Source organism: Bombina bombina, chromosome 2, assembly GCF_027579735.1.
Source record: "Bombina bombina isolate aBomBom1 chromosome 2, aBomBom1.pri, whole genome shotgun sequence".
Taxonomy (NCBI): Eukaryota; Metazoa; Chordata; class Amphibia; order Anura; family Bombinatoridae; genus Bombina; species Bombina bombina.
Window position 1 is genome coordinate 809218056 of NC_069500.1, and position 22794 is coordinate 809240849.

The 22794-nt window shown below is 39.9% G+C and overlaps 1 protein-coding gene across 1 annotated transcript in view; it reads left to right on the forward strand.

The window, feature by feature from the left end:
- Nucleotides 1–22794, forward strand: part of CERS4 (ceramide synthase 4) — a 501010-nt gene that overhangs the window by 318248 nt on the left and 159968 nt on the right. Inside the window, exons 5-7 of the mRNA XM_053703019.1 lie at nucleotides 8463–8520; nucleotides 9430–9480; nucleotides 21692–21784. Coding sequence (XP_053558994.1) covers nucleotides 8463–8520; nucleotides 9430–9480; nucleotides 21692–21784 — 202 coding nt within the window. The remainder of the gene's footprint in view (nucleotides 1–8462; nucleotides 8521–9429; nucleotides 9481–21691; nucleotides 21785–22794) is intronic.

The window sequence follows — 22794 nt, forward strand, 5'->3', positions numbered from 1 at the left end:
AGAATAGGTCATTGTCACGACCGACGCCAGTCTGGTGGGCTGGGGCGCGGTCTGGGAACCCCTGAAAACTCAGGGTCTATGGTTTCGGGAAGACTCTCTTCTCCCGATAAACATAATGGAACTGAGAGCGATATTCAATGCTCTCAAGGCTTGGCCTCGACTAGCAAAGGCCAAATTCATAAGGTTTCAATCAAACATCATGACGACTGTTACATATATCAACCATCAGGGGGTAACAAGGAGTTCCCTGGCGATGGAGGAGCATCCGGGGGAGTGGGAACTCCATCTGGAAATCTTTGCCCAAATAACTCAATTATGGGGCATTCCAGACATGGTTCTGATGGCCTCTCGTCAGAACTTCATGGTCCCTTGTTACGGGTCCAAATCCAGGGATCCCAAGGCGACTCTATTGGATACAATAGTAGCACCTTGGATCTTCAACCTAGCTTATGTATTCCCACCGTTTCCTCTCATTCCCAGGCTGGTAGCCAGGATCAATCTGGAGAGGGCTTCGGTGACCTTGATAGTTCCTGTGTGGCCACGCAGGACTTGGTATGCAGACCTGGTGAATGTGTCATCGGCTCCACCATGGAAGCTACCTTTGAGACAGGACCTTCTTATTCAGGGTCCATTCGAACATCAGAATCTGGTTTTTCCTCCAACTGACTGCTTGGAGTTTGAACGCTTGATTTTATCAAAGCGTGGGTTTTCAGATTCTGTAATAGATACTCTTATTCAGGCTAGAAAGCCTGTAACTAGAAAAATTTACCATAATATATGGAAAAAATATATCTGTTGGTGTGAATCTAAAGGATTCCCATGGAACAAGATAAAAATTCCTAAGATTCTTTCCTTTCTACAAGAAGGTTTGGAGAAAGGATTTTCTGCGAGTTCTCTGAAGGGACAGATCTCTGCTTTATCTGTTTTACTTCACAAAGGGCTGGCAGCTGTGCCAGACGTTTAAGCGTTTGTTCAGGCTCTGGTTAGGATCAAGCCTGTTTACAGACCTTTGACTCTTTCCTGGAGTCTTAATCTAGTTCTTTCAGTTCTTCAGGGGGTTCTGTTTGAACCCTTACATTCCGTAGATATTAAGTTATTATCTTGGAAAGTTTTGTTTTTGGTTGCAATTTCTTCTGCTAGAAGAGTTTCAGAGTTATCTGCTCTGCAGTGTTCTCCGCCCTATCTGGTGTTCCATGCAGATAAGGTGGTTTTGCGTACTAAGCCTGGTTTTCTTCCGAAAGTTGTTTCCAACAAAAATATTAACCAGGAGATAGTTGTACCTTCTTTGTGTCCGAATCCAGTTTCAAAGAAGGAACGTTTGTTACACAATTTGGACGTAGTCCGTGCTCTAAAATTCTATTTAGAGGCTACTAAAGATTTCAGACAAACATCTTCCTTGTTTGTTGTTTATTCTGGTAAAAGGAGAGGTCAAAAAGCGACTTCTACCTCTCTTTCCTTTTGGCTTAAAAGCATCATCAGATTGGCTTATGAGACTGCCGGACGGCAGCCTCCTGAAAGAATCACAGCTCATTCCACTAGGGCCGTGGCTTCCACATGGGCCTTTAAGAACGAGGCTTCTGTTGATCAGATATGTAAGGCAGCGACTTGGTCTTCACTGCACACTTTTACCAAATTTTACAAATTTGATACTTTTGCTTCTTCTGAGGCTATTTTTGGGAGAAAGGTTTTGCAAACCGTGGTGCCTTCCATCTAGGTGACCTGATTTGCTCCCTCCCATCATCCGTGTCCTAAAGCTTTGGTATTGGTTCCCACAAGTAAGGATGACGCCGTGGACCGGACACACCTATGTTGGAGAAAACAGAATTTATGTTTACCTGATAAATTACTTTCTCCAACGGTGTGTCCGGTCCACGGCCCGCCCTGGTTTTTTAATCAGGTCTGATGATTTATTTTCTTTAACTACAGTCACCACGGTATCATATGATTTCTCCTATGCAAATATTCCTCCTTTACGTCGGTCGAATGACTGGGGAAGGCGGAGCCTAGGAGGGATCATGTGACCAGCTTTGCTGGGCTCTTTGCCATTTCCTGTTGGGGAAGAGAATATCCCACAAGTAAGGATGACGCCGTGGACCGGACACACCGTTGGAGAAAGTAATTTATCAGGTAAACATAAATTCTGTTTTCATATGACTAAATAAAGGTAAAGGATATATACATATATATATATATATATATATATATATATATATATATATATATATATATATATATACACTCCTGAGCTCATATGAGCCTACCTAGGTTTACTCTTCAACAAATTAGACCAAGAGAATCAATCAAATTTAATAATAGAAGTAATCGTTTTAATTTTGTTGCTTTTGTTTTGTTTTGTTTTTAATTATATGCTGTCTCTGAAACTTGTTAAAGTTTAATTTTGACTTTACCGTCCCTTTAACACATAATGAACTGTGTATTTGTTAATAAAAAAAAAAGCACCAGACTGTTGTTATGTGTTTATTTTTTGCTGACTAGACCACTCAGGTTAAGTGTTAGGCACACCCCCAGCCTGTATTATCCAATTAAATTACTGTTGATATGCAGACCAGTTGCTAATCTTTGAGGTTTGGTGATCACGAGGAGAATTGCACAATTTGAACTCTGATTTATTTTTAAAGTACAAGAATGTTTTCCATATTTGATTAGAGAAGACAGTTTATATAGTGTTATCAAAGTCTGACTTGACATGTCTTGTTAAAAGGGCATAATACAGTATATTCAGTTTATCCAGTAATCCAATCTATAAGGTGTTAATTAAACCGTTCCAGCCAAACAAAGTTAGTTTATACAGCAGAAACAAATTGCTACTATTAGTATATTTATGTTGCAAGTTCTTAATTGGTATTAGAAAAACTGTTGAAATAACCACTTGGAATCTCTTCCACTACAGGAATTGGGGGTTCAATTTGAAGGTGCTGTTATATAGAGACATTCAGAAGTATCCCCCTTTACTTTCAGCACTCACTGTGTCCCAAAGGTGGGATTATTTTTTTCATTTACAGGACCACTGTGAGACACCTTCCCTCTGTGAGGAGGCAACCAGTGACCGGTATATCTGCCAAGCCCTATGAATCTGGAAATTTGGATAAATGTTTACGTATATGTCACAGCAACCGTATAAATTAACCCTACGTTTGGAACACAGTGAGTAAAACGGCACTTAGCCTGTGATGAAATTCACAAAAAGTATACTTAAGTCGCTGCTTTATTTCCCTGTAGCCTAGAAAGGCGATTTGCTGAAAGTAAAGGGGAATACTTCTGAATGTCTCTATAAAATGGCACCTTCAATTTTAACTCCCAATTCCTGTAGTGAAAGAGATTCCAAGTGGTTATTTCAATAGTTTTTCTACTCCCAATTGAGAACTTGCAACATAAATATACTAATAGTAGCAATTTGTATCTGCTGCATGAACTAACTTTCACCTAGGATACAAGTTTTGTGCTTTAGAGGGTGAAACGAACACAACAAAAGTTCCATTATTTCACCCTCTGTATCGCTGCCATTACGAGTTTCTAAAAAGCCTCCTTGTGCATGCGATATGGTGGCGATGAGCTCCATACCGCACAAAATCCATGGGCTGCTTTGACATGCTCGTGCACACTTTCCCCATAGACATCAATGAGGAGAGAAGCGCGGAATGGTGATCGCCGTAACACAACCCCATTGATGTCTGTGGGGAAAAAAAAAGTGTTTAAACCTAACACACTAACATAAACCCCTAGTCTAAACACCCCTAATCTGTTGCCCCCAACATCGCCAACACCAAAATAAAGTTATTAACCCCTAAACGGCAACTCCCAACATCGCCGCCACTAATAAAAGTTATTAACCCCTATTCCACCGCTCCCCGACATCGCCAACCCCCTAACTTTAAATTAAAATTACAATATCCCTATCTTAAAATAAATAAAAACTTACCTGTGAAATTAAAAAAATCTAAGAATTAACAACTATTATACTAAAATTAAAAAAACTACCAATTAAATAAACTAAATTACACATAAAAAAACTAACACTACTAAAAAAAATTAAATCCAATATTACAAAATATAAAAAATACTAAATTACAAAAAATAACAAACACTAAATTAACGAAAATTATCCAAAATAAAAACAATTACACCTAATCTAATAGCCCTATAAAAATAAAAAAGCCGCCCCAAAATAAAAAAAACCCTAGCCTACAATAAACTACCAAAAGGCCTTTTGTAGGGCATTGCCCTAAAGAAGTCAGCTATTTTACCTGAAAAAAAATACAAAGACCCCCAACAGTAAAACTCACCACCCAACCAACCCCGCAAAATAAAAAAAATAACTCTAACAAAAACCTAAGCTACCCATTGCCCTGAAAAGGGCATTTGTATGGACATTGCCCTTAAAAGGGCATTTAGCTCTTTTGCATTGCCCTTAAAAGGGCATTTAGCTCTTTTAAAAAAGCCCAAACCCTAATCTAAAAAAAAAAAAAACCTAACACTAAGCCCCGACGATCCACTTGCAGTTTCTGAAGTCCGGACATCCAGGCGATAAGTGTTCATCCAGGCGATGAGGTCTTCATCCATCCAAACGGCATCTTCTATCTTCAACCCGGCGGGGCGGAGCAGGTCTATCCTTCAAGACATCAGCGCAGAGCGTTCTCTTCATACGGTCGCCGCCGTACACTGAATCTTCAATGCAAGGGAGCTTTTTCAAAATGGCGTCCCTTGCATTCCTATTGGCTGATTTGATTTTTGAAATTCAAATCAGCCAATAGGATGAGAGCTACTGAAATTCTATTGGTTGATTTGATTTGATTCTATTAGCTGGCGGTTTAGGGGTTAATAGGTTTATTTAGTGGCAGTGATGTGGGAGGCCAGAGGTTTAGGGGTTAATAACTTTATTTAGTGGTCGCGATGTCAGGAGTGGCGAAATAGGGGTTAATAACTTTTATTAGTGGCGGTAATGTCGGGAGTGGTAGATTAGGGGTTAATAATTTTATTATAGTGTTTGCGATGCGGGAGGGCCTCGGTTTAGGGGTTAATAGGTAGTTTATGGGTGTTAGTGTACTTTGTAACATTTTAATTATGAGTTTTGTGTAAGTTTTGTTGTGCAAAACTCATAACTACTGGTCTCAGATAGCGGAACGGATCGTGTCGGTATAGGCTGGAATGCAAGCATTTTAGCCTCACCGCACAACTTGTAATACTGGCGCTATGAAAATCCCATGCAAAAACGTTGATTTTTTTTTTAGTGCGGGATTGACGTTGCGTTACAGGCTAAAATGCTTGCGGTATAGCTATACCGACACGACTCGTAATGGCTGCATTATGTTTTTTTTTTGCTGAAATGGCCATTTTTTCAGCGTTAAAACCGTAATGCAAAACTCGTAATCTAGCTGTTTGGCTGGTACGGCTTATTTAACACCTTACAGATAGGATTACTGGATAAACTTTGTTGAATTTACTATCTGGCAAACCCACAAGTGCAGCTACTAACTAATAATATGCTGACCCACAAGTGCAGCTACTAACTAATAACATGCTGACTGTGCCTTGCTAGATCTCCTTGGGTTTAACGCCTGCTTGATTGTCTTTAGGTTGAAGTGGCTGTGTCCATTCTTTGGCCCTTTTGGGGGCCTGTCTTGGGGTTCCTTTCAGTTCCCTTGCTTTCAGATCTGTCGTTGCTTGGGCTGGTCTGGCTAGGTGTAGGATCTGAGATCTGTTGTTCATCCTCAGGTCTTGGGGGTGACAGTGGACCTTCTTTTTTAAGAGGTTCTGTGCCTCTCCCCCTTTGAGATCTGTGAGCAGGCTTGGCGGCCTGGATTGCCTGGAGAGTGTCCTCTGTCTTGGTGCAATCTCTGTCTTGGAGGCTGGGCAGTCTGCTATTTTGTTCTGCTGCTTCTTCCTTATGGATAGTGTTTTCTCTGTGTCTTTCTACGGATGGCAGCGTGTTACTGGACTCAGATGTTTATTTTCTGTGTTTGCTACTTGTAATTTTCTGTTTTCTCAGTCTCTGAGTTCTGACGTTTTGAGGACTTTGCCTTCAGCTGTTGGACGATGTTTGGGAGATGTTTCTTCTCCTTGATGATGTCCGGTTGCTTCTTGTGGGTTGGGCGTCGTCTCCCCTTGTTCTCTGGATCCATTCGGGTCTCTGTGGACTTGGCCTTCCTTTGAAGGTTTTTTTTTCCCTTTATGGATGTTGCTGTACCTTTTGGGTTTCCCTTTGGCTTACCCTTGTCCTCTCCCTTTTGAGGATTTTGGTACTGTACTAGTAAGGGGACCGACTGCTGGGCGACGGTTCTCCTGGAGAAGTGTTGGCTCAGTGAGTCTGCTTGCGGTCTCTAGTTAATCTTTTGGACTATCTGCGGGTCAGTGTCCTTGGGGCCTTTTCCTTCTAGTTCTTTTGCCCGGCTTCGACGAAGCGGGTTTGATTGAGTTGTGGGGGGTTTTTCAAGCCGGGTGCCCTCAGAATGGGCCGCCTATTGTACCCTCCCGTTTTTGCATTCAGTGTCTTCTATAGCTTGGGTATTGTTTTCCCAAAAGTAATGAATGCAGCTGTGGACTCTTTCCATTTATAAAGAAAAACTTAAATTATGCTTACCTGATCATTTTCTTTTCTTCAGATGGAAAGAGTCCACAGCTCCTCAACCGTATTTTTTCTGTGGGGCGTCTCTCATTTTTTATTCTTCTGGCACCTTTTTACCCTGGTATTTCTTCTACTCTTCCTTGTTCCTCGGCAGAATGACTGGGGGATGAGGGAAGTGGGAGGAGTATTTAAGCCTTATATGAGTGCTAGCTTTATACAACCTAATATATCCAGTAAACGTTTATTAAAAAACAGGGTTTTCCAGACCCGCCCTCTGTGCTCTAGTGAGCGGGTCTGGTTTTCCTTCAGAGTGCATCTGGCCAGCTGTCTAGTAACACTTAATGCATTACACTTAATGCAGGCCGGGCTGTTACTAGACAGCTGGCCAGATGCGCTCTGAGGGAAAACCAGACCCACTCAGTAGAGCACAGAGGGCGGGTCTGGAAAACCCTGTTTTTTTATAAATGTTTACTGGATATATTAGGTTGTATAAAGCTAGCACTCATATAATGTTATATAATTCTGCACTATGTGCAGAATTATATAACATTATTTTTTAGGTTTACTGGCCCTTTAATAAGCTCCACATGATAGCACCTTAAAGGAAACAATAGGTTACAGTACATTCTAATGAAGTAAAATGAAACGATCTTACCAGAATCTATGCCGTGGAACAGGAACACGGCCCTTCAAGTGTGATGAATAGTAGTAGCGCCTCCGCCATGGACTTGAGAGAAGAAAGCAGGCAGAGAAGCAAAGTTCAACAATGCCGATTGCTTGGGGAGCTGTTAATATGAGTCGGGGTGGTTTCGCAGAAAGACTCTCGTTGCATCTCCGGACTCTAATACTCCAGTCCCATGTCGAATAGTACTACTCTCCATAAGAGACCAAACAAACTTCTGACACTTCTCTGCCAACCTCCTGGGACGAAAGGCAAAGAATGACTGGGGGATGAGGGAAGTGGGAGGAGTATTTAAGCCTTTGGCTGGGGTGTATTTGCCGCCTCCTGGTGACCAGGTTCTTATTTCCCAAAAGTAATGAATGCAGCTGTGGACTCTTTCCATCTGAAGAAAAGAAAATTATCAGGTAAGCATAATTTAAGTTTTTAAGCAACTTTCTAATTTACTCCTATTATTCATTTTTCTTTGGGTTTTTTTTTTTTGCTATCTTTATTTGAAAAAGAAGGCATCTAAGCTAAGGAGAAAGACAATTTTTGGTTAAGGACTGGACAGCACTTGTTTATTGGTGGGTGAATTTATCCACCAATCAACAAGAACAACCTAGGTTGTTCACAAAAAATGGGCCGGCATCTTAACTTACATTCTTGCTTTTCAAATAAAGGTACCAAGAGACTGAAGAAAATTTGAAAATATAAGTAAATTAGAAAGTTGCTTAAAATTGCATGTTCTATCTGAATCACGTAAGAAAAAAATTGTGTTCAGTGTCTCTTTAATTACTTTTTTTTTACAGTGGACTTGTAATATCAGATTGTGCTGTTTTCTTACCCTGTGCCTGCAATATTGATAGTGCACCCAGTGCTATCAATAGTGCTCCACTTGTAATCTGGGCCTAAATACATTTTAAAAGTGTAGTATTGAGGTTATCCCTTTCCTACCTCAAGTCATGAGTGCCACCATGTTGAAATCTAGCTTTCACTTAATTCCAATGCTCAAGTGTTTGCATCTGTGCAGCAACTCTTCAGATACCGGAGGAGTAACCTAGGTTCCAAAATGCTGGCACCAAAAATCGCATGACTTGTATTTAGTGTTTGTCTCTTTAAACAATCATAATGACATTTATTCATACATAATGTGACAACTAAATGATTATATGTAACACTATTTAATAAAAGTGTTGTTTTTTTTGTTTTTTATTCTAGCTGGAAATTTATTTTCCACTTTATTTCGTTCTTCATTGGCCTTGCACTTTTATATGATGTGAGTATATATTTGTTGTACAGTGTTTAAAATGTGCAGTGGAATATACTGCAGATTATCATAACAGGATATAGTGTAAGCTGATTTACAGATAATGTTCAGTTTCAGAGGCAGAGTGAGCAATTGGGCACATAGGACCTGGATCAAGGGTGCAACATGTAGGGGGCTCACCACTGTTATCACCAAGGCTCCTGGTGCACTACCTATAGTCACGGGCAGTTAAATGAGCTAGCACAGCATTGACAGCTGAGCTACATTAGGATAGCGGGCAGCAACCGGCAAACAAATATTAATATGGGACAGTGACCAACAGACCTTACCTTCCTCTGTTGAAAGAGTAGCACTAGTGATTGTGAGCTGGGGTTGGCAGCAGATGATCAGGCACCGGACTGTGTTAGCAATAACTAAGCAGTTAAGGGTGTGTGGAGTGGGGGCTCTACCCTAAGTGTGGGACCCTGTGACTGGCCCTGGTGTGGGAGCCCTGTATCTAGATAGGGGTCTGTTGCTCTGGGGGCCCTGGAGGGTGGAGCCTTGGGGGGGGGGGTTCTGTTGTTGTATGGACCCTGGGGTGTTGGCTCTGGAGGTTGTGTGTCCTGTCCATGGCCTTGAAGGTTGGGGGCTCTGGTGAGGTTGGTGCAGAGAAGTGGAGTCCAGTTGCCTTGGTTGGTCTCAGTTTGCCCCGGGATTCAGTCTAATTTAATGATATTTTTTTTTACTCTGGATTACCAGGACAGGCTCAGAGAGTGCCAGATACTGTATATTAAGGAGCAAATACTGAATATTTTTGACACCTAAGGCTGTATGCCCTTGTACATATATTTAAATGTCTGAAGATTAATGGTACATTGTGTGTGTGAATGAATAAAGTTGATTTTATTTTACAACCATGTGTGATTTATGTGCTTTCAGAAGCCCTGGTTTTGGGACCAGCGGGAGTTTTGGACAGATTATCCACATCAGGTGAGTATCACAAGGGCAGAGGAAGCTGTGAGAACAATACTGTAAATAAATATTGCAGATCAAGCATTTCCTTATCACTGTGTAATGAGCGTGACCAAGCAGCATGGAAATAAGATTACTTATATATGAAAGGCCTGTGCTGTTTCCTTTGGCCTCAGTATTAGTTTGTGTATTTTGCAAGTGTCACTGTTATTCCCTCTTTGGGTCAGTACTTTATAACCATGCAGTGCAAGCTGTCAATTACACGTGTATGCTGTCTTAAAGGAATAGTCTAGTCAAAATTAAACTTTCTTGATTCATATAGAGCATACAATTTTAAGCAACTTTCTAATTTACTCCTATTATCAATTTTTCTTAGTTCTCTTGGTATCTTTATTTGAAAAAGCAAGAATGTAAGCTTAGGAGCCAGCCCATTTTTGGTTCAGCACCTGGGTAGCGCATGATGATTGGGCGCTACATTTAGACAACAATCAGCAAGCGCTACCCAGGTACTAAACCAAGAATGGTCTGACTCCTAAGCTTAAATTCCTTCTTTTTCAAATAAAGATACCACGAGAACGAAGAAAAAATGATAATAGGAGTAAGTTAGACAGTTGTTTAAAATTGCATGCTGTATCTGAATCATGAAAGTTTGATTTTGGCTAGCTTATCCCTTTAACTACTGACACAGTACTTCTGTTAATTTTGTTTGCTGTAATCATATATAAGATATTTCAGAATTTGCTGGAGCTCTATAATAAATGACAACGGCCTAGATTCAATAAAACCCATTCGTAATAAACGAATGTCTCGCGGAACATATTAGACACAACTTGAAAATCACAAAAGTCATAAACATTTGTACCCATACCGGCTCTATAGAACTTCTTTCACAAGTGAACCTAATGAGCATTGTAGTTTTTGTTACATTTAAAAAAATGTTTTCCACAAAAATAGCCTTTATATGTTAAACCAATATATGTCTCTAACAAAAAAAAATAAGCCCAATTTTTATGTTGTATTAGTGCATCCCTGTACCACAGTGAATCAGGGGTATAATGTATTTAATTAATATTGTTCATTTAGTGCAGTGAGAGACAATGATGTCATGCTCAAGACAAATATCTTGACAAGCATTTACTATGGTAAGCCCCCCTGCATTCCTTGCTATAGAGTAATGCCAGAATCCTGGAAAGGAGACAGTTAATAGCAGTATTTATTAGTAGTTAATGCCAACGATTCCAATCTTTGCAAATTTTTCATTGGCTCTAAAAAATAGGGTTGACTCACTTTATATTCGATCTCCATTTCCATACAACGGCATAATTAACAGACGATAATGTCTTGATCACCAAAAAAAAAAATCACTAAGTGCCAGATTGGTGCACTAACAGTTATGTTTGCAGGTATCAGATGTAGCGCTCATATTACAAGTTAAAAGTAAACGCAATCGCTTGATCACAATTGAATTTAACTCACGTCAGGATAGCGTGACCTCAGAGCTCTGGTTAACTGTTTTGCGAAACAAAAAAGTTTCACAAAACACATCAAAAATACATTACAAAGTACAGTTAAACTCATAATAACACCATAATAAAAACATTTTTTTTAAAACATTGCACAAAAAAGTTATAAGGACTCAAAGATATGAGGTCTCAGGTGTTAGGGAAAAAAAGGGCTACCAAGGGCTAAAACATAGAGATACATACAGATAAATGTCTAAATATGTGTATGTATGTATATGTTTATATTTCCCCTTAACCACTGCAGTAATTTCGATGCTCCTATAACTGATCCATTATACTTTTCCACTAGCTTTGCCCATATGCACATTTCTTGCTTTAAATGTACCTGCTTTTTGTTTGTACGTTTGTGTGTTCTTTTTAATTATTCTCCACTTTCTGACATATGATATAAATCATTTTAAGAAGGCTGGCTAGTTTTGCATCTGTAATGTAATCTTCTAGTATATTTTTAGGCACAAACACAGAAAACAGAACAATACGTGTAACTTAATATTCACTAAATGTCAGATGTTTACAGTAGTTTGTGCTGGGAAGAGAGGCAGTGTCAAAAGAAAGGCGAGACTGTGCGTTGGTATGACTGTGAAATAAAGACAGAGAGGTAGTGTAAGCAAAAGTGCATTGACAGTGTAGTTGCATAGAATCTGCAGAAGAGAAAATATGTACAGAATGAACTTGTAGAGAAAAGATATGCCAACTACGTGCCAGGTGCAAAATCGTGCCTGCCTCCTGTTTTTGTTCAGCCTGTGAGCTAAGAATGTTATTTCCTTCTTAATATGAGGAGAGTCCACGGCATCATTCCTTACTGTTGGGAAATACTGAACCTGACCACCAGGAGGAGGTAAAGACACCCCAGCCCAAGGTTTAAATACTCCCCCTACTTCCCTCATATCCCAGTCATTCTTTGCCTTTCGTCACAGGAGGTTGGCAGAGAAGTGTCCGAAAATTCGGAGTAGTTCCTTATGAAGGGTATCTATCCATGAAAATGGGACTGGTGTTTTAAGTAGTCTTGTCAGCCTCTCAGTGAGAGCATTGACGAAAGTTAGGGTCTGGAGTTGCAGCTCCCAAGCAATCAGTGTTGATGAGTTTCACTGCTTGCTTCCATCACTCAAGTCTATCTCAGGAGAGAGTCTACAAGACTGTCAAACTTGAGAGGCTGTGTTTCTGTTCCACTGCTAGTTTCCGGTAAGATTGTTTCATTTTTTTTTTTTTACACATATGATAACGCAAGAAGACAGGTTCACAGTGTAGCTGTATGGAATCAAGGGTTAATATCTCCGGAGGGGGGTTATTGAACAGTGGGGATTAATCTCATAAATGTATTTGATTATGCTGCGACATGTGTGAGATGAGGCTCAGGCAGATGTTGGAATGTACAGGGTTTTCACTTTCGTTTTGGAAGCTGCGCAGCCTGAAAGACTTGGCACTTTTTTTTGCTGTTATAGCAGGGGCGGTCCTGTATTGCTCACCACGTGACCGGGTGTGGTCACACTTATTTCCTCTTTCCTGACTGTGCGGTTTACTGGAGAAGAAACAGTTTCTCTGTTTTGCCTGGGTCATAGGAGGTGGTGAGTGCCCCAGCCATTGAGGGTATAAAGGTGCCATTTTTTTCTTATTACTCTTTGTAAGCGCAAGCTGTGGAGGATTCTGATGCGTTAGAGGGTACTCCCTACCTAAGTCTAATACCTGTCTATATTGTGAGGAGGCCACGGTATACCCGCCCGCTCAACTATGTTCCACATGCCTTGATAAAGTAATCATGTCAAAGAAGGTTAATATGTTTGATACCACTGAGCTGTCCACCTCAGAGAAGTCTCCGTCCCATGAGGTGCGCACCCTACAGTCATCTCCTAATACACATGAAGCTTCCCGTAGCACTCCTAATCCTCCATCTGGAAGGGGGCCTTTTACCGCATGACTTTACTAAGAAGTTGCAAACGGCAGTGTCTGCGGCCTTTAGTGCTTTACCTCACCCTGCTAAGCGCAAGCGAAAGGTCAAATATTGCTATCCTTCCCAGGGGTCATCAACTAGTTTATTGGATTTATCTGATACAAGATTATCCGATGATGAAGGCGCCTCTGATACGTCAGAGGGCGCTCTTTCTGGGTCAGAATCTACTGCCTCTAAACCTCCATTTGCGGAGGAACCAGCTTTTAGATTTAGGATTGAGCATTTAAACTTTCTGTTGAAGGATGTTTTGGCTACATTAGAGGTTCCAGAGCCCAAATTGCCTGAGGAACCTTTGATTCCTAAATTAGATAAGGTTTACGAGGACAGGGTTGTACCACAGACTTTCCCGGTACCTGTAAAGATGGCGAACATTATTAAGAACAAATGGGAAAGGATTGGTTCTTCATTTTCCCCTTCTTCTTCCTTTAAGAAATTGTTCCCGGTTCCGGACTCTCAATTGGAGTTGTGGGGTTCCATCCCCCAAGGTGAATGGCGCTATCTCCACGCTTGCTAAACGCACTACTATCCCGCTTGAGGATAGTTCGTCGTTTAAAGAGCCAATGGATAAGAAGATAGAAACTCTGTTAAGAAAGATGTTTCAACATACAGGATATTTGTTTCAACCGGCACCGGCTGTTGCTGCGGTTGCTGGAGCGGCTACCTACTGGTGCGACGCCTTATCTGAGTTGATCGAGGTGGAGGGTCCTCTCGATGTGATCCAGGAAAGAATTAAGGCCTTAAGGGTGGCTAATTCTTTTATATGTGATGCTAATATGCAAATTATTCGCCTGAATGCTAAAGCTTCAGGTTTTTCTGTTTAAGCCCGTAGGGCACTCTGGCTGAAGTCCTGGTCTGCGGACATGACTTCTAAATCCAGACTTCTTTCCCTCCTCTTTAAGGGTAAGATTTTCTTCCTAAATGGAAAGAGTCCACAGCTGCATTCATTACTTTTTTGGAAATAAGAACCTTGCCACCAGGAGGAGGCAAAGACACCCCAGCCAAAGGCTTAAATACTCCTCCCAATTCCCTCATCCCCCAGTCATTCTTTGCCTTTCGTCCCAGGAGGTTGGCAGAGAAGTGTCAGAAGTTTGTTTGGTCTCTTATGGAGAGTAGTACTATTCTACAGGGGACGGGAGTTTGAAGTAATCCTATCAGTCTCTCAGTGAGGGCCTGGATGAAAGTTAGAGTCCGGAGATGCAACGAGAGTCTTTCTGCGAAACCACCCGACTCATATTAACAGCTCCACAAGCAATCAGCATTGTCGAACTTCGCTTCACTGCCTGCTATCCTCACTCAAGTCCATGGCGGAGGCGCTGCTACTATTCGTCACACTTGAAGGGCCGTGTTCTTGTTCCACGGCGTAGATTCTGGTAAGATCGTTTCATTTTACTTCATCAGAATGTACTGTAATTTATTGTTTCCTGTAAGGTGCTATCCTGTGGAACTTATTAAAGGGCCAGTAAACCTAAAAAAAAGCGCGCCCAACCAGAAGGTTGCATTACTTCCAAAGGCCCCTATGTTCCAAGCCAAGAGCCCAGTTAACACCACACATCAGCAGATTGAATCACATAAGAAACAATTTAAAAAAACCCTGTTTAATAATCCCCCTCGGGAGATATTAACCCCCGATTCCAAGATACCAAAGGAGCCTTACTGAGGCCCTATATATACTTAAAGTGCCAGTAAACCTAAAAAATAATGTTATATAATTCTGCACTATGTGCAGAATTATATAACATTATATGAGTGCTAGCTTTATACAACCTAATATATCCGGTAAATGTTTTGTTTTTTTTTAAAAAAAAAGGGTTTTCCAGACCCGCCCTCTGTGCACTACTGAGCGGGTCTGGTTTTCCCTCAGAGCACAGTGGGCGGGTCTGGAAAACCCTGTTTTTTTATAAACGTTTACCGGATATATTAGGTTGTATAAAGCTAGCACTCATATAATGTTATATAATTCTGCACTATGTGCAGAATTATATAACATTTTTTAGGTTTACTGCCACTTTAAGTATATATAGGGCCTCAGTAAGGCACCTTTGGTATCTTGGAATTGGGGGTTAATATCTCCCGAGGGGGGTTATTAAACAGGGTTTTTTTTAATCATGTTTCTTATGTGATTCAATCTGCTGATGTGTGGTGTTACCTGGGCTCTTGGCTTGGAACATAGGGGCCTTTTTGGACTGTACGGTTCACCTTGTGACTGGACGTGTTTCTGTTCTTGTTTCCCATTTCTGCATTCCTGACAGTGTGGCGACTGAAAAATTTGGATCTGCTAGTGCAGTGCTTTCCAAACTGTGTGTCGGGACACACTAGTGTGTCGGCAGCAGTGTGTAGGTGTGTCCCTGCAACAGCACAAATTTTTTTAAATTTATTTATTTTTTTGGTTTCTGACTTTTGCCTGCCTGCTACGCATATCACATGGTTGACACATGATTGATACCTTGTGGGTCACAGATCATCTTAACCAATTGGCGCAGCTCAGTGGGAACTGAAACTATTCCCATTGGCGGCACATTGGCTCCTGACTGCACGTGTAGTCTGCTTAATTGGCTTGTGACTGCATGTGTAGTCATTGAGTGGGACAGCAGTGTGTTTGCAGCGTGGGCAGTAGTAAATCGGACTCACCAAGCTCTGAGGGCGGCAGCTTAAACGCTGAGCAGAAGTCAGTGGGGTTTTTTTGCAACTAGCTCCCAGTAGTGCATTGCTTCTCCTGCTCTTGATATAAGGATAGGAAGTGGAAACTTAAAAATGCTTGATGATGAAATGTGAGTGTCTTTATCTAATATTCCACCAAATATTCAGAAATTGTGTTCATCCCATCAACCTCATACATCACATTAAACTAGTAAGTAGCTATTGGTGTTATTAAAGTTTTTTTTAATTCTTGCACATACATACTGTTACTTGCAAATTTTATTATTATATAATTTATGTATGTGTCCGTATCTCTTAAAACAAGTTAGTTTAACCTCCTTTTTGCTAGTACAACTGAATTAATTACTGTGTCGCGAAATGATGTAGGTTTAAAAAGTGTGTCACCAACATGAAAAGTTTGGAAAGCTCTGTGCTAGTGTCTGGTTCTAGGAGGTGGTGAGTGTCCCAGCCATTGTGGGTGTCAGGTGCCGTTACATTTTTCTGAAGTCCATACTGTTATATTCTCTATCTAGTTATGAAGGATTCTGATGCTGACACTGTTCAAAATTCAGATTCAGATTCTTCGACTTGTGAAGTATGCCAATTGACCCCGTTTGCTCCGGTCAATCAGTTATGTTCAATATGCCGCCTTAAAGCGCCTGGTTCCTCAGGCTCGGGGAATCATGGGACTGCCAAGCCATCCGCCTCTAGGTGTCCTGTCCTCCGAGAAGCGAGTTCCCTACCGTTTTCTACTACTACACATGCGGGTAACCCAGAAAATGTTTATCCCTCCTTACACGGGGGCTTGTTCTTCCTGGAGTTTGCTGCACATTTTCGCTTTCACATATTTTTGGCAATTATTCGCCTGCTAAGTCCAGATGATTATTTGCGATTGTGCTCGTGCCCTATTGTCCCAGGTCTCCCGGCCTTTGGAGGGTCTGTACAGTTCCCTGCGGGTGCAGCTGTCCCTGAGTGTTGTGCCTTTCGCTACAGAATAGCGCACCTTTGCATTTTACTCAGACATGTTTTTGAGTTATTGGATGATCCTATCCTTAATGGATATAGGAATCCGCAGTCTTCTAATTCGAATGGCTTACCTCATTAGACATGAGGGGATGACGTAATCTCTTATATTGTCTGTTTATGAGATCTTTGCCAGTTTATGTTGGAAGATCAGGGTTCCGTTTGGCTTGCCCTGCGGATATGCCTGTTTCTTCCTGGGCGTTAACCTACGGGTTAAAATCTGGATTGGATGAGACTCTTAAGCGCTTGTGCTTAATTACCCAATAAGGAAAGATAGTCTTACTATGTAGTTGGATTCAATGAAATCTATTTATTTTTAGAATTATAAATACATACAATAAAATTTAAAACAATAGAAATTGATTCTTAAAACAAATCTAACTGGTTGGCCAACCATACAGAGTGAATAAAATGATATAATATGTTTTCCAATCCCTGTTACTAAGTGTATTATACAAACATATCTGTATATTTGAATTTTTGAATTTTGGTTTAATTGCAGATATTTTTTATGGATTTGATAAAGTGGACTTGTGAAGAAGTATGGTATCCACAAAGAATATTCGCAATATTAATTCTTAATTACCATATTTACCATATTCGTTTGTTTAAAGCTGAACATACATAATTAAAATAGCGTCAATGGTATCAACATTAGTAACAAAAATAAAGTGATACAGTGAAAATTGTATAATAAGTTATGAAAGATAAAGTCTTTCTGCCGTGATCGTTACAGTAATTGTTGCTTTTTGTTAAAAGCGCTGTTGTTAAGTCCTCCGTGGGGATAGTATGTGTGGGTGTGCTGCAACACGTTTTTGTCTAATTGCTATATATGTGGCGATTATAAGTTACTGTTAAGTAGTTTTGGTTATCTGCCCTTCACATTAACTTCCTTAGTTGGTGTAGGTATAATAAATCTTACCCGTTGTTTCTTTTGGGATACTTTGTTTGTGGTCTAGTTTCTTTTTGTACCCAATTCAATCTTTACTGTGATAAATGTGGATCGGAAGCCGGGATAGCCGCTGCCGGTGTTGTAGTGGTTTCAGTATGTCGCGTTGGTTTGTCTCCGCGATTACACACACTTGAAGGAGTAGATGCTGGGGTAATGTGGTAGTGTGCTTTAACCGTTAATCCTTTCGTCAGATGGCTGGTCTTTTTGCCCGGTTCAGGTTTTCAAAACCTCTTGAATTGTTGCAAATGTGTTCTGTTTAGATCCGTACTCTATTTGTTTCAGAGTATCCGATCTGCAGGTGTCCACAGGTTTCTTTAGGCCCAATTTTAGGTAAGGTATTTCAGTTGTTCTTGGCGGTCCTTTAAAAGGAGTACTAGGTGCTTTGAAGGTTGTTCTTGAACGCTTCAGAATATCTTTCAAGCGTATTTGTTGGTCCGTGGTTTGATGTAGTCTTGGCGGTCCACTTCGAAAGTGGACTATGAGAATGTTTAGTGTAGCAAGGAGTAGGCAACGCGTTTCAGCTTGATTCTATTGGATCCCCTAGGTAGTTGTATCTTTACAATCTGGTGATCCTATTGGTTGTTGTGTCGGTGCTTTTGATTGGTCATTCCTTAGCATGTGACCTATTAATGGTTCAGTTTATCACGGTAATGGGGGAATTTTCACTTATTTGTATCAGATGACCAAGTAAATGCATAAAACGTTATGAAAACTTGTTCCAGTAGTAAACACAAATACGAATGTATTGTTATAATAAAAACATAAATAACTTTTTTGTACATCAGAGAATCTATCCTTACAGGGTTTGTGAGTCAATATAAGGTTTTTGGTATATGCCAATTTGAATATTTATTATGTTCTTTTTAGTCCTTTGGTGCAAGAACGCATATTTTATTGTTGGCTCAATTCTTGGGTTGGTAAATTAGAGGTTTAGTCATTTGTTTTGATGATGCAATTTATTATAACAGTGGAATGGGAAATTTCAATTTTGCGTGTTCTTGTTTGATCTTTAGTAATCGTTTGTTAAAAAGCAGGTTTTTTATTAATAATCGTTATTTCCATTATTATTGCTTTGGTGCAAGTATATGAAACATGCATTATTATTGGTTCTGGAATTTTTATTCCTATCTTTGTAATTTATTTATTTTTAGTGTTCGTTCTTTTATAATCTTTTGTTGAAGAGCAGGTTAATCTTTTGGTATTCATCATTTCAATTGTATTGGTTCAAGGATATAGGACATCCATTATTATTAGTTGTGTATAAACCTGTTGGGTTTCTCTTCCGAATTTGGAGTGTTTGTTCTCTTTTAGCCTTTGTTGAAAGTGTATCATAAAACAATTTTTTAAAATTTTTGGTGAAATTTTGAATTGTTTATGAAGTGTTGTTATCAGATTGGGTTTTTGGTGAAACATGCATTATTATTGGTTCTGGAATTTTTATTTCTATTTTTGTAATTTATTTTTAGTGTTCGTTCTTTTATAATCTTTTGTTGAAGAGCAGGATAATCTTTTGGTATTCATAATTTCAGTTGTATTGGTTCAAGGATATAGAACATCCATTATTATTAGTTGTGTATCAACCTGTTGGGTTTCTCTTCCGAATTTTAAAATTTGGAGTGTTTGTTCTCTTTTAGCCTTTGTTGAAATATGGTAATTAAGAATTAATATTGCGAATATTCTTTGTGGATACCATACTTCTTCACAAGTCCACTATATCAAATCCATAAAAAATATCTGCAATTAAACCAAAATTCAAAAATTCAAATATACAGATATGTTTGTATAATACACTAAATAACAGGGATTGGAAAACATATTATATCATTTTATTCACTCTGTATGGTTGGCCAACCAGTTAGATTTGTTTTAAGAATCAATTTCTATTGTTTTAAATTTTATTGTATGTATTTATAATTCTAAAAATAAATAGATTTCATTGAATCCAACTACATAGTAAGACTATCTTTCCTTATTGGGTAATTAAGCACAAGCGCTTAAGAGTCTCATCCAATCCAGATTTTACCCCCACTTTGAAGTTTGTGAGATTACTTCTTCGAGACTCCCTAGCTTTTACCCCCACAGCGCATAGTTTATTAACCCAACACACCACAGTTAACCTACGGGTTGCCTTATATTTTCTTTTATCCGGTTAAGATGCCTTTATTTCCGATTATCTGTTTCCTTCGGGAACTTCTGGGATCGATTCTCTCTGGTTGCTTCTTCGGAAGTTTGTTAAGGGACTCGTTAGTCCACTGTTGGTCTGTTCTGCCTTCCCCCTGAGGGAGGATTTAGGCAACTTGGCAGTTATGACCCCAGCTGCAGCTAGTCCTGCTGGGAATCAGATCTTCTGTCTCGTGGCTTATCAGACACGTAGCACCGGTTCTGCCTGGCTGGTCCGGTAGGGCGCTGAGTGCTTAAATTATTATTTGTGTGTTTTTTTTGTTTTTTCTGCACAAGTTCAGCTAAGCATGCTAAATGACAGGGAGGATTGTGTCAGTCCTTATTCAGCCTTCAATACTGTGTCACTCTCTTTGCTTCCAATCTCCTCGGGGCCTAGATTTTCTTCTCTCTCGTGGGAGGTTTGGGGGCTTAACGCCTCCTTACCGCAGTTTTGTTCCTTGTTACCTTGGCAGAATGACTGGGATATGAGGGAAGTAGGGGGTATTTAAGCCTTTGGCTGGGGTGTCTTTGCCTTCTCCTAGTGGCCAGGTTCAGTATTTCCCAACAGTAAGGAATGATGCCATAGACTCTCCTCATACAGAAGGAAATGAAATTATCAGGCTCGCGCGGAGCTTGATAAATCGGCCCCTTAGAGTAGAACGAAGTGCATACTGGAAGTAGAGTAGGATGTGCACAGGGAGTAAAAGGAAGTGCACACTGGGAGTAGAAGAAAGTGCACACTTGGAGTAAAAGGAAGTCCACAGTGGGAGTAGAAGGAAGTCCACAGTGGGTCTAGAAGGAAGTGCACAGTGGGAGTAAAAGGAAGTGCACAGTGGGAGTAAAAGGAAGTGCACAGTGGGAGTAAAAGGAAGTGCATACTAGGAGTAAAAGGAAGTGCACACTGGGAGTAGAAGAAAGTGCACACTTGTGGGTAGATTTACCAAAGGTTGAGCAGACATGATTGGCTGTAGCAAATCATGTCCGCTTGACCTCGCTAAATGCCGACAGCACCTAAAAAGTGTCGGAGAAGTTGGCTTTTTAACTTCTGTTTCTGGTGGACCAGAAACGATGGGGCGTCGATGCAGCATCCGCTGCTTAATAAATGGACCCCTTGGAGTAAAAGAAAGTGCATACTGGGCGTAGAAGAAAAAGCACACTTGGAGTAAAAGGAAGTGCACACTGGGAGTAAAAGGAAGTGCACACTTGCAGTAAAAGGAAGTGCACACTTGCAGTAAAAGGAAGTGCATACTGGGAGTAGAAGAAAAAGCACACTTGGAGTAAAAGGAAGTGCACACTGGGAGTAGAGTAGGCTGTGCACAGAGAGTACAGGACGCGCACTCTGGGAGTAGGAGGTGCTCACTGGAAACAAAAAGAATATAGGTACTGAATTAAAGAGATAGGTGGTAAAAAATAACTGTGCATGGTTGCATTTCAATTTCGAATAGAAACATGTTTGCAATATACTTCCATTAGCAATAAATGTCTCTAGTAAACGTTATTACTGTTTTTCAGCGGTATACGCACATATGCTGGGAGGGCCCATGCACCAGTATTCAAATATTACACCTTTTTAGAAAGCTGGTGAAGACTTATTTTGTGTCATTCAAGCCACTGCTGACTCTCTGAGAAGGTGTAATGTTTAAATACGGGCACAGCGAGTAGACTGTACATTTGATACAGGGAGGAACTTTACTCAGGGTGAAGGAGAGAAAAAGTACAGTTTTGCATGAACGATATTCATGTAAAGAAAAGATATTTAGCTCAAGGAGAAGGGGTAGACAGGTGGCATTGCCACAAAGAGAGAATGCAGGTAGGAGCTTATCAACCAATTGTTGAAACAACTGCTGGATAAAGGTAATATCTGCAATAGTAAGAGAAATACGTCAATCCCAAAATGCATATTAGTGTAACGTGTATGTATACAATTGTCATTTCTATATGAAGTACAATTCATTTGTTTATTTGTGCTGATGTTCCTTTCTGCAGCCATTAATCCAGTCTCTCTACTGGTATTACATGCTGGAACTGGGATTCTACTGTTCGCTTCTTCTCACTGTGGCATTTGATGTGAAGAGGAAGGTGAGATATATCTGTATATTATGTTAGTTTAGAATTCTAAAGCAAATAAACATTCCAGCACAAAGTTCAGAATTAACCATTATGGCACTAAATGTGGTTTATATCAATTTATCTGCTTATTTGGGTATAGGAAAATATTATAAAAGGTCTGGCATGGATATGAACTAAAGACCAGGGAGCAGTTTTTATGTTTGCTATCAGACTACTTGATCCCAAATGAGGAAAATAGAACTTTATAAGTATTGTTCTTTGCTTCGGCAGCATTTCCAATAATTACTTTTTCAAAATAACTATGGCAGTAGATTTTATTCAAGGTGAAAAGCTTATCATTATGTATCTACATAGAAACGTTTTTTTTAACTGAAAAAGGAAAAACAATTTACAAGCTTTTGAATTGGAATCAAATTGACTTGAATGTATGTTTGTGTTCTATTGTTCAGCCTATTATTTTTTTTACATTCTTTTCACATCGTTATTTCTAAAAACTGTATCAGTTATCAAATCTACTTGTGCTTTGAATGCAAAAATCATTCTATGACTTTTCTCTTCATGGATGGTCTCCAAAAATCCATTTTCTTTATAAGGTTGTAATAGTCCACGAAAATCCTTACTTGTGGGAATTCATCTCCTGGCCACCAGGGGGAGGCAAAGACAACCTACAACAAAGCTTTAAAGGGACATGGAACCCAATTTTTTTTCTTTCATGGTTTAGAAAGAGCATGCAATTTTAAACAACTTTCTCATGTACTTCTATTATCTAATTGGCTTCATTACCTTGATATACTTTGCTGAAAAACAAATCTAGATAGGCTCAGTAGCTGCTGATTGCCTGCTGAACATAGATTCCACATGTGATTGGCTCACCCATGTGCATTGCTATTTCTTCAACAAAGGATACCTAAAGAATAATGCAAATTAGATAATAGAAGTAAATTGGAATGTTGTTTAAAATTGCATGTTCTACCTGAATCATGAAGGAAAATTTTGGGGTTTAGTGTCCCTTTAAGCAT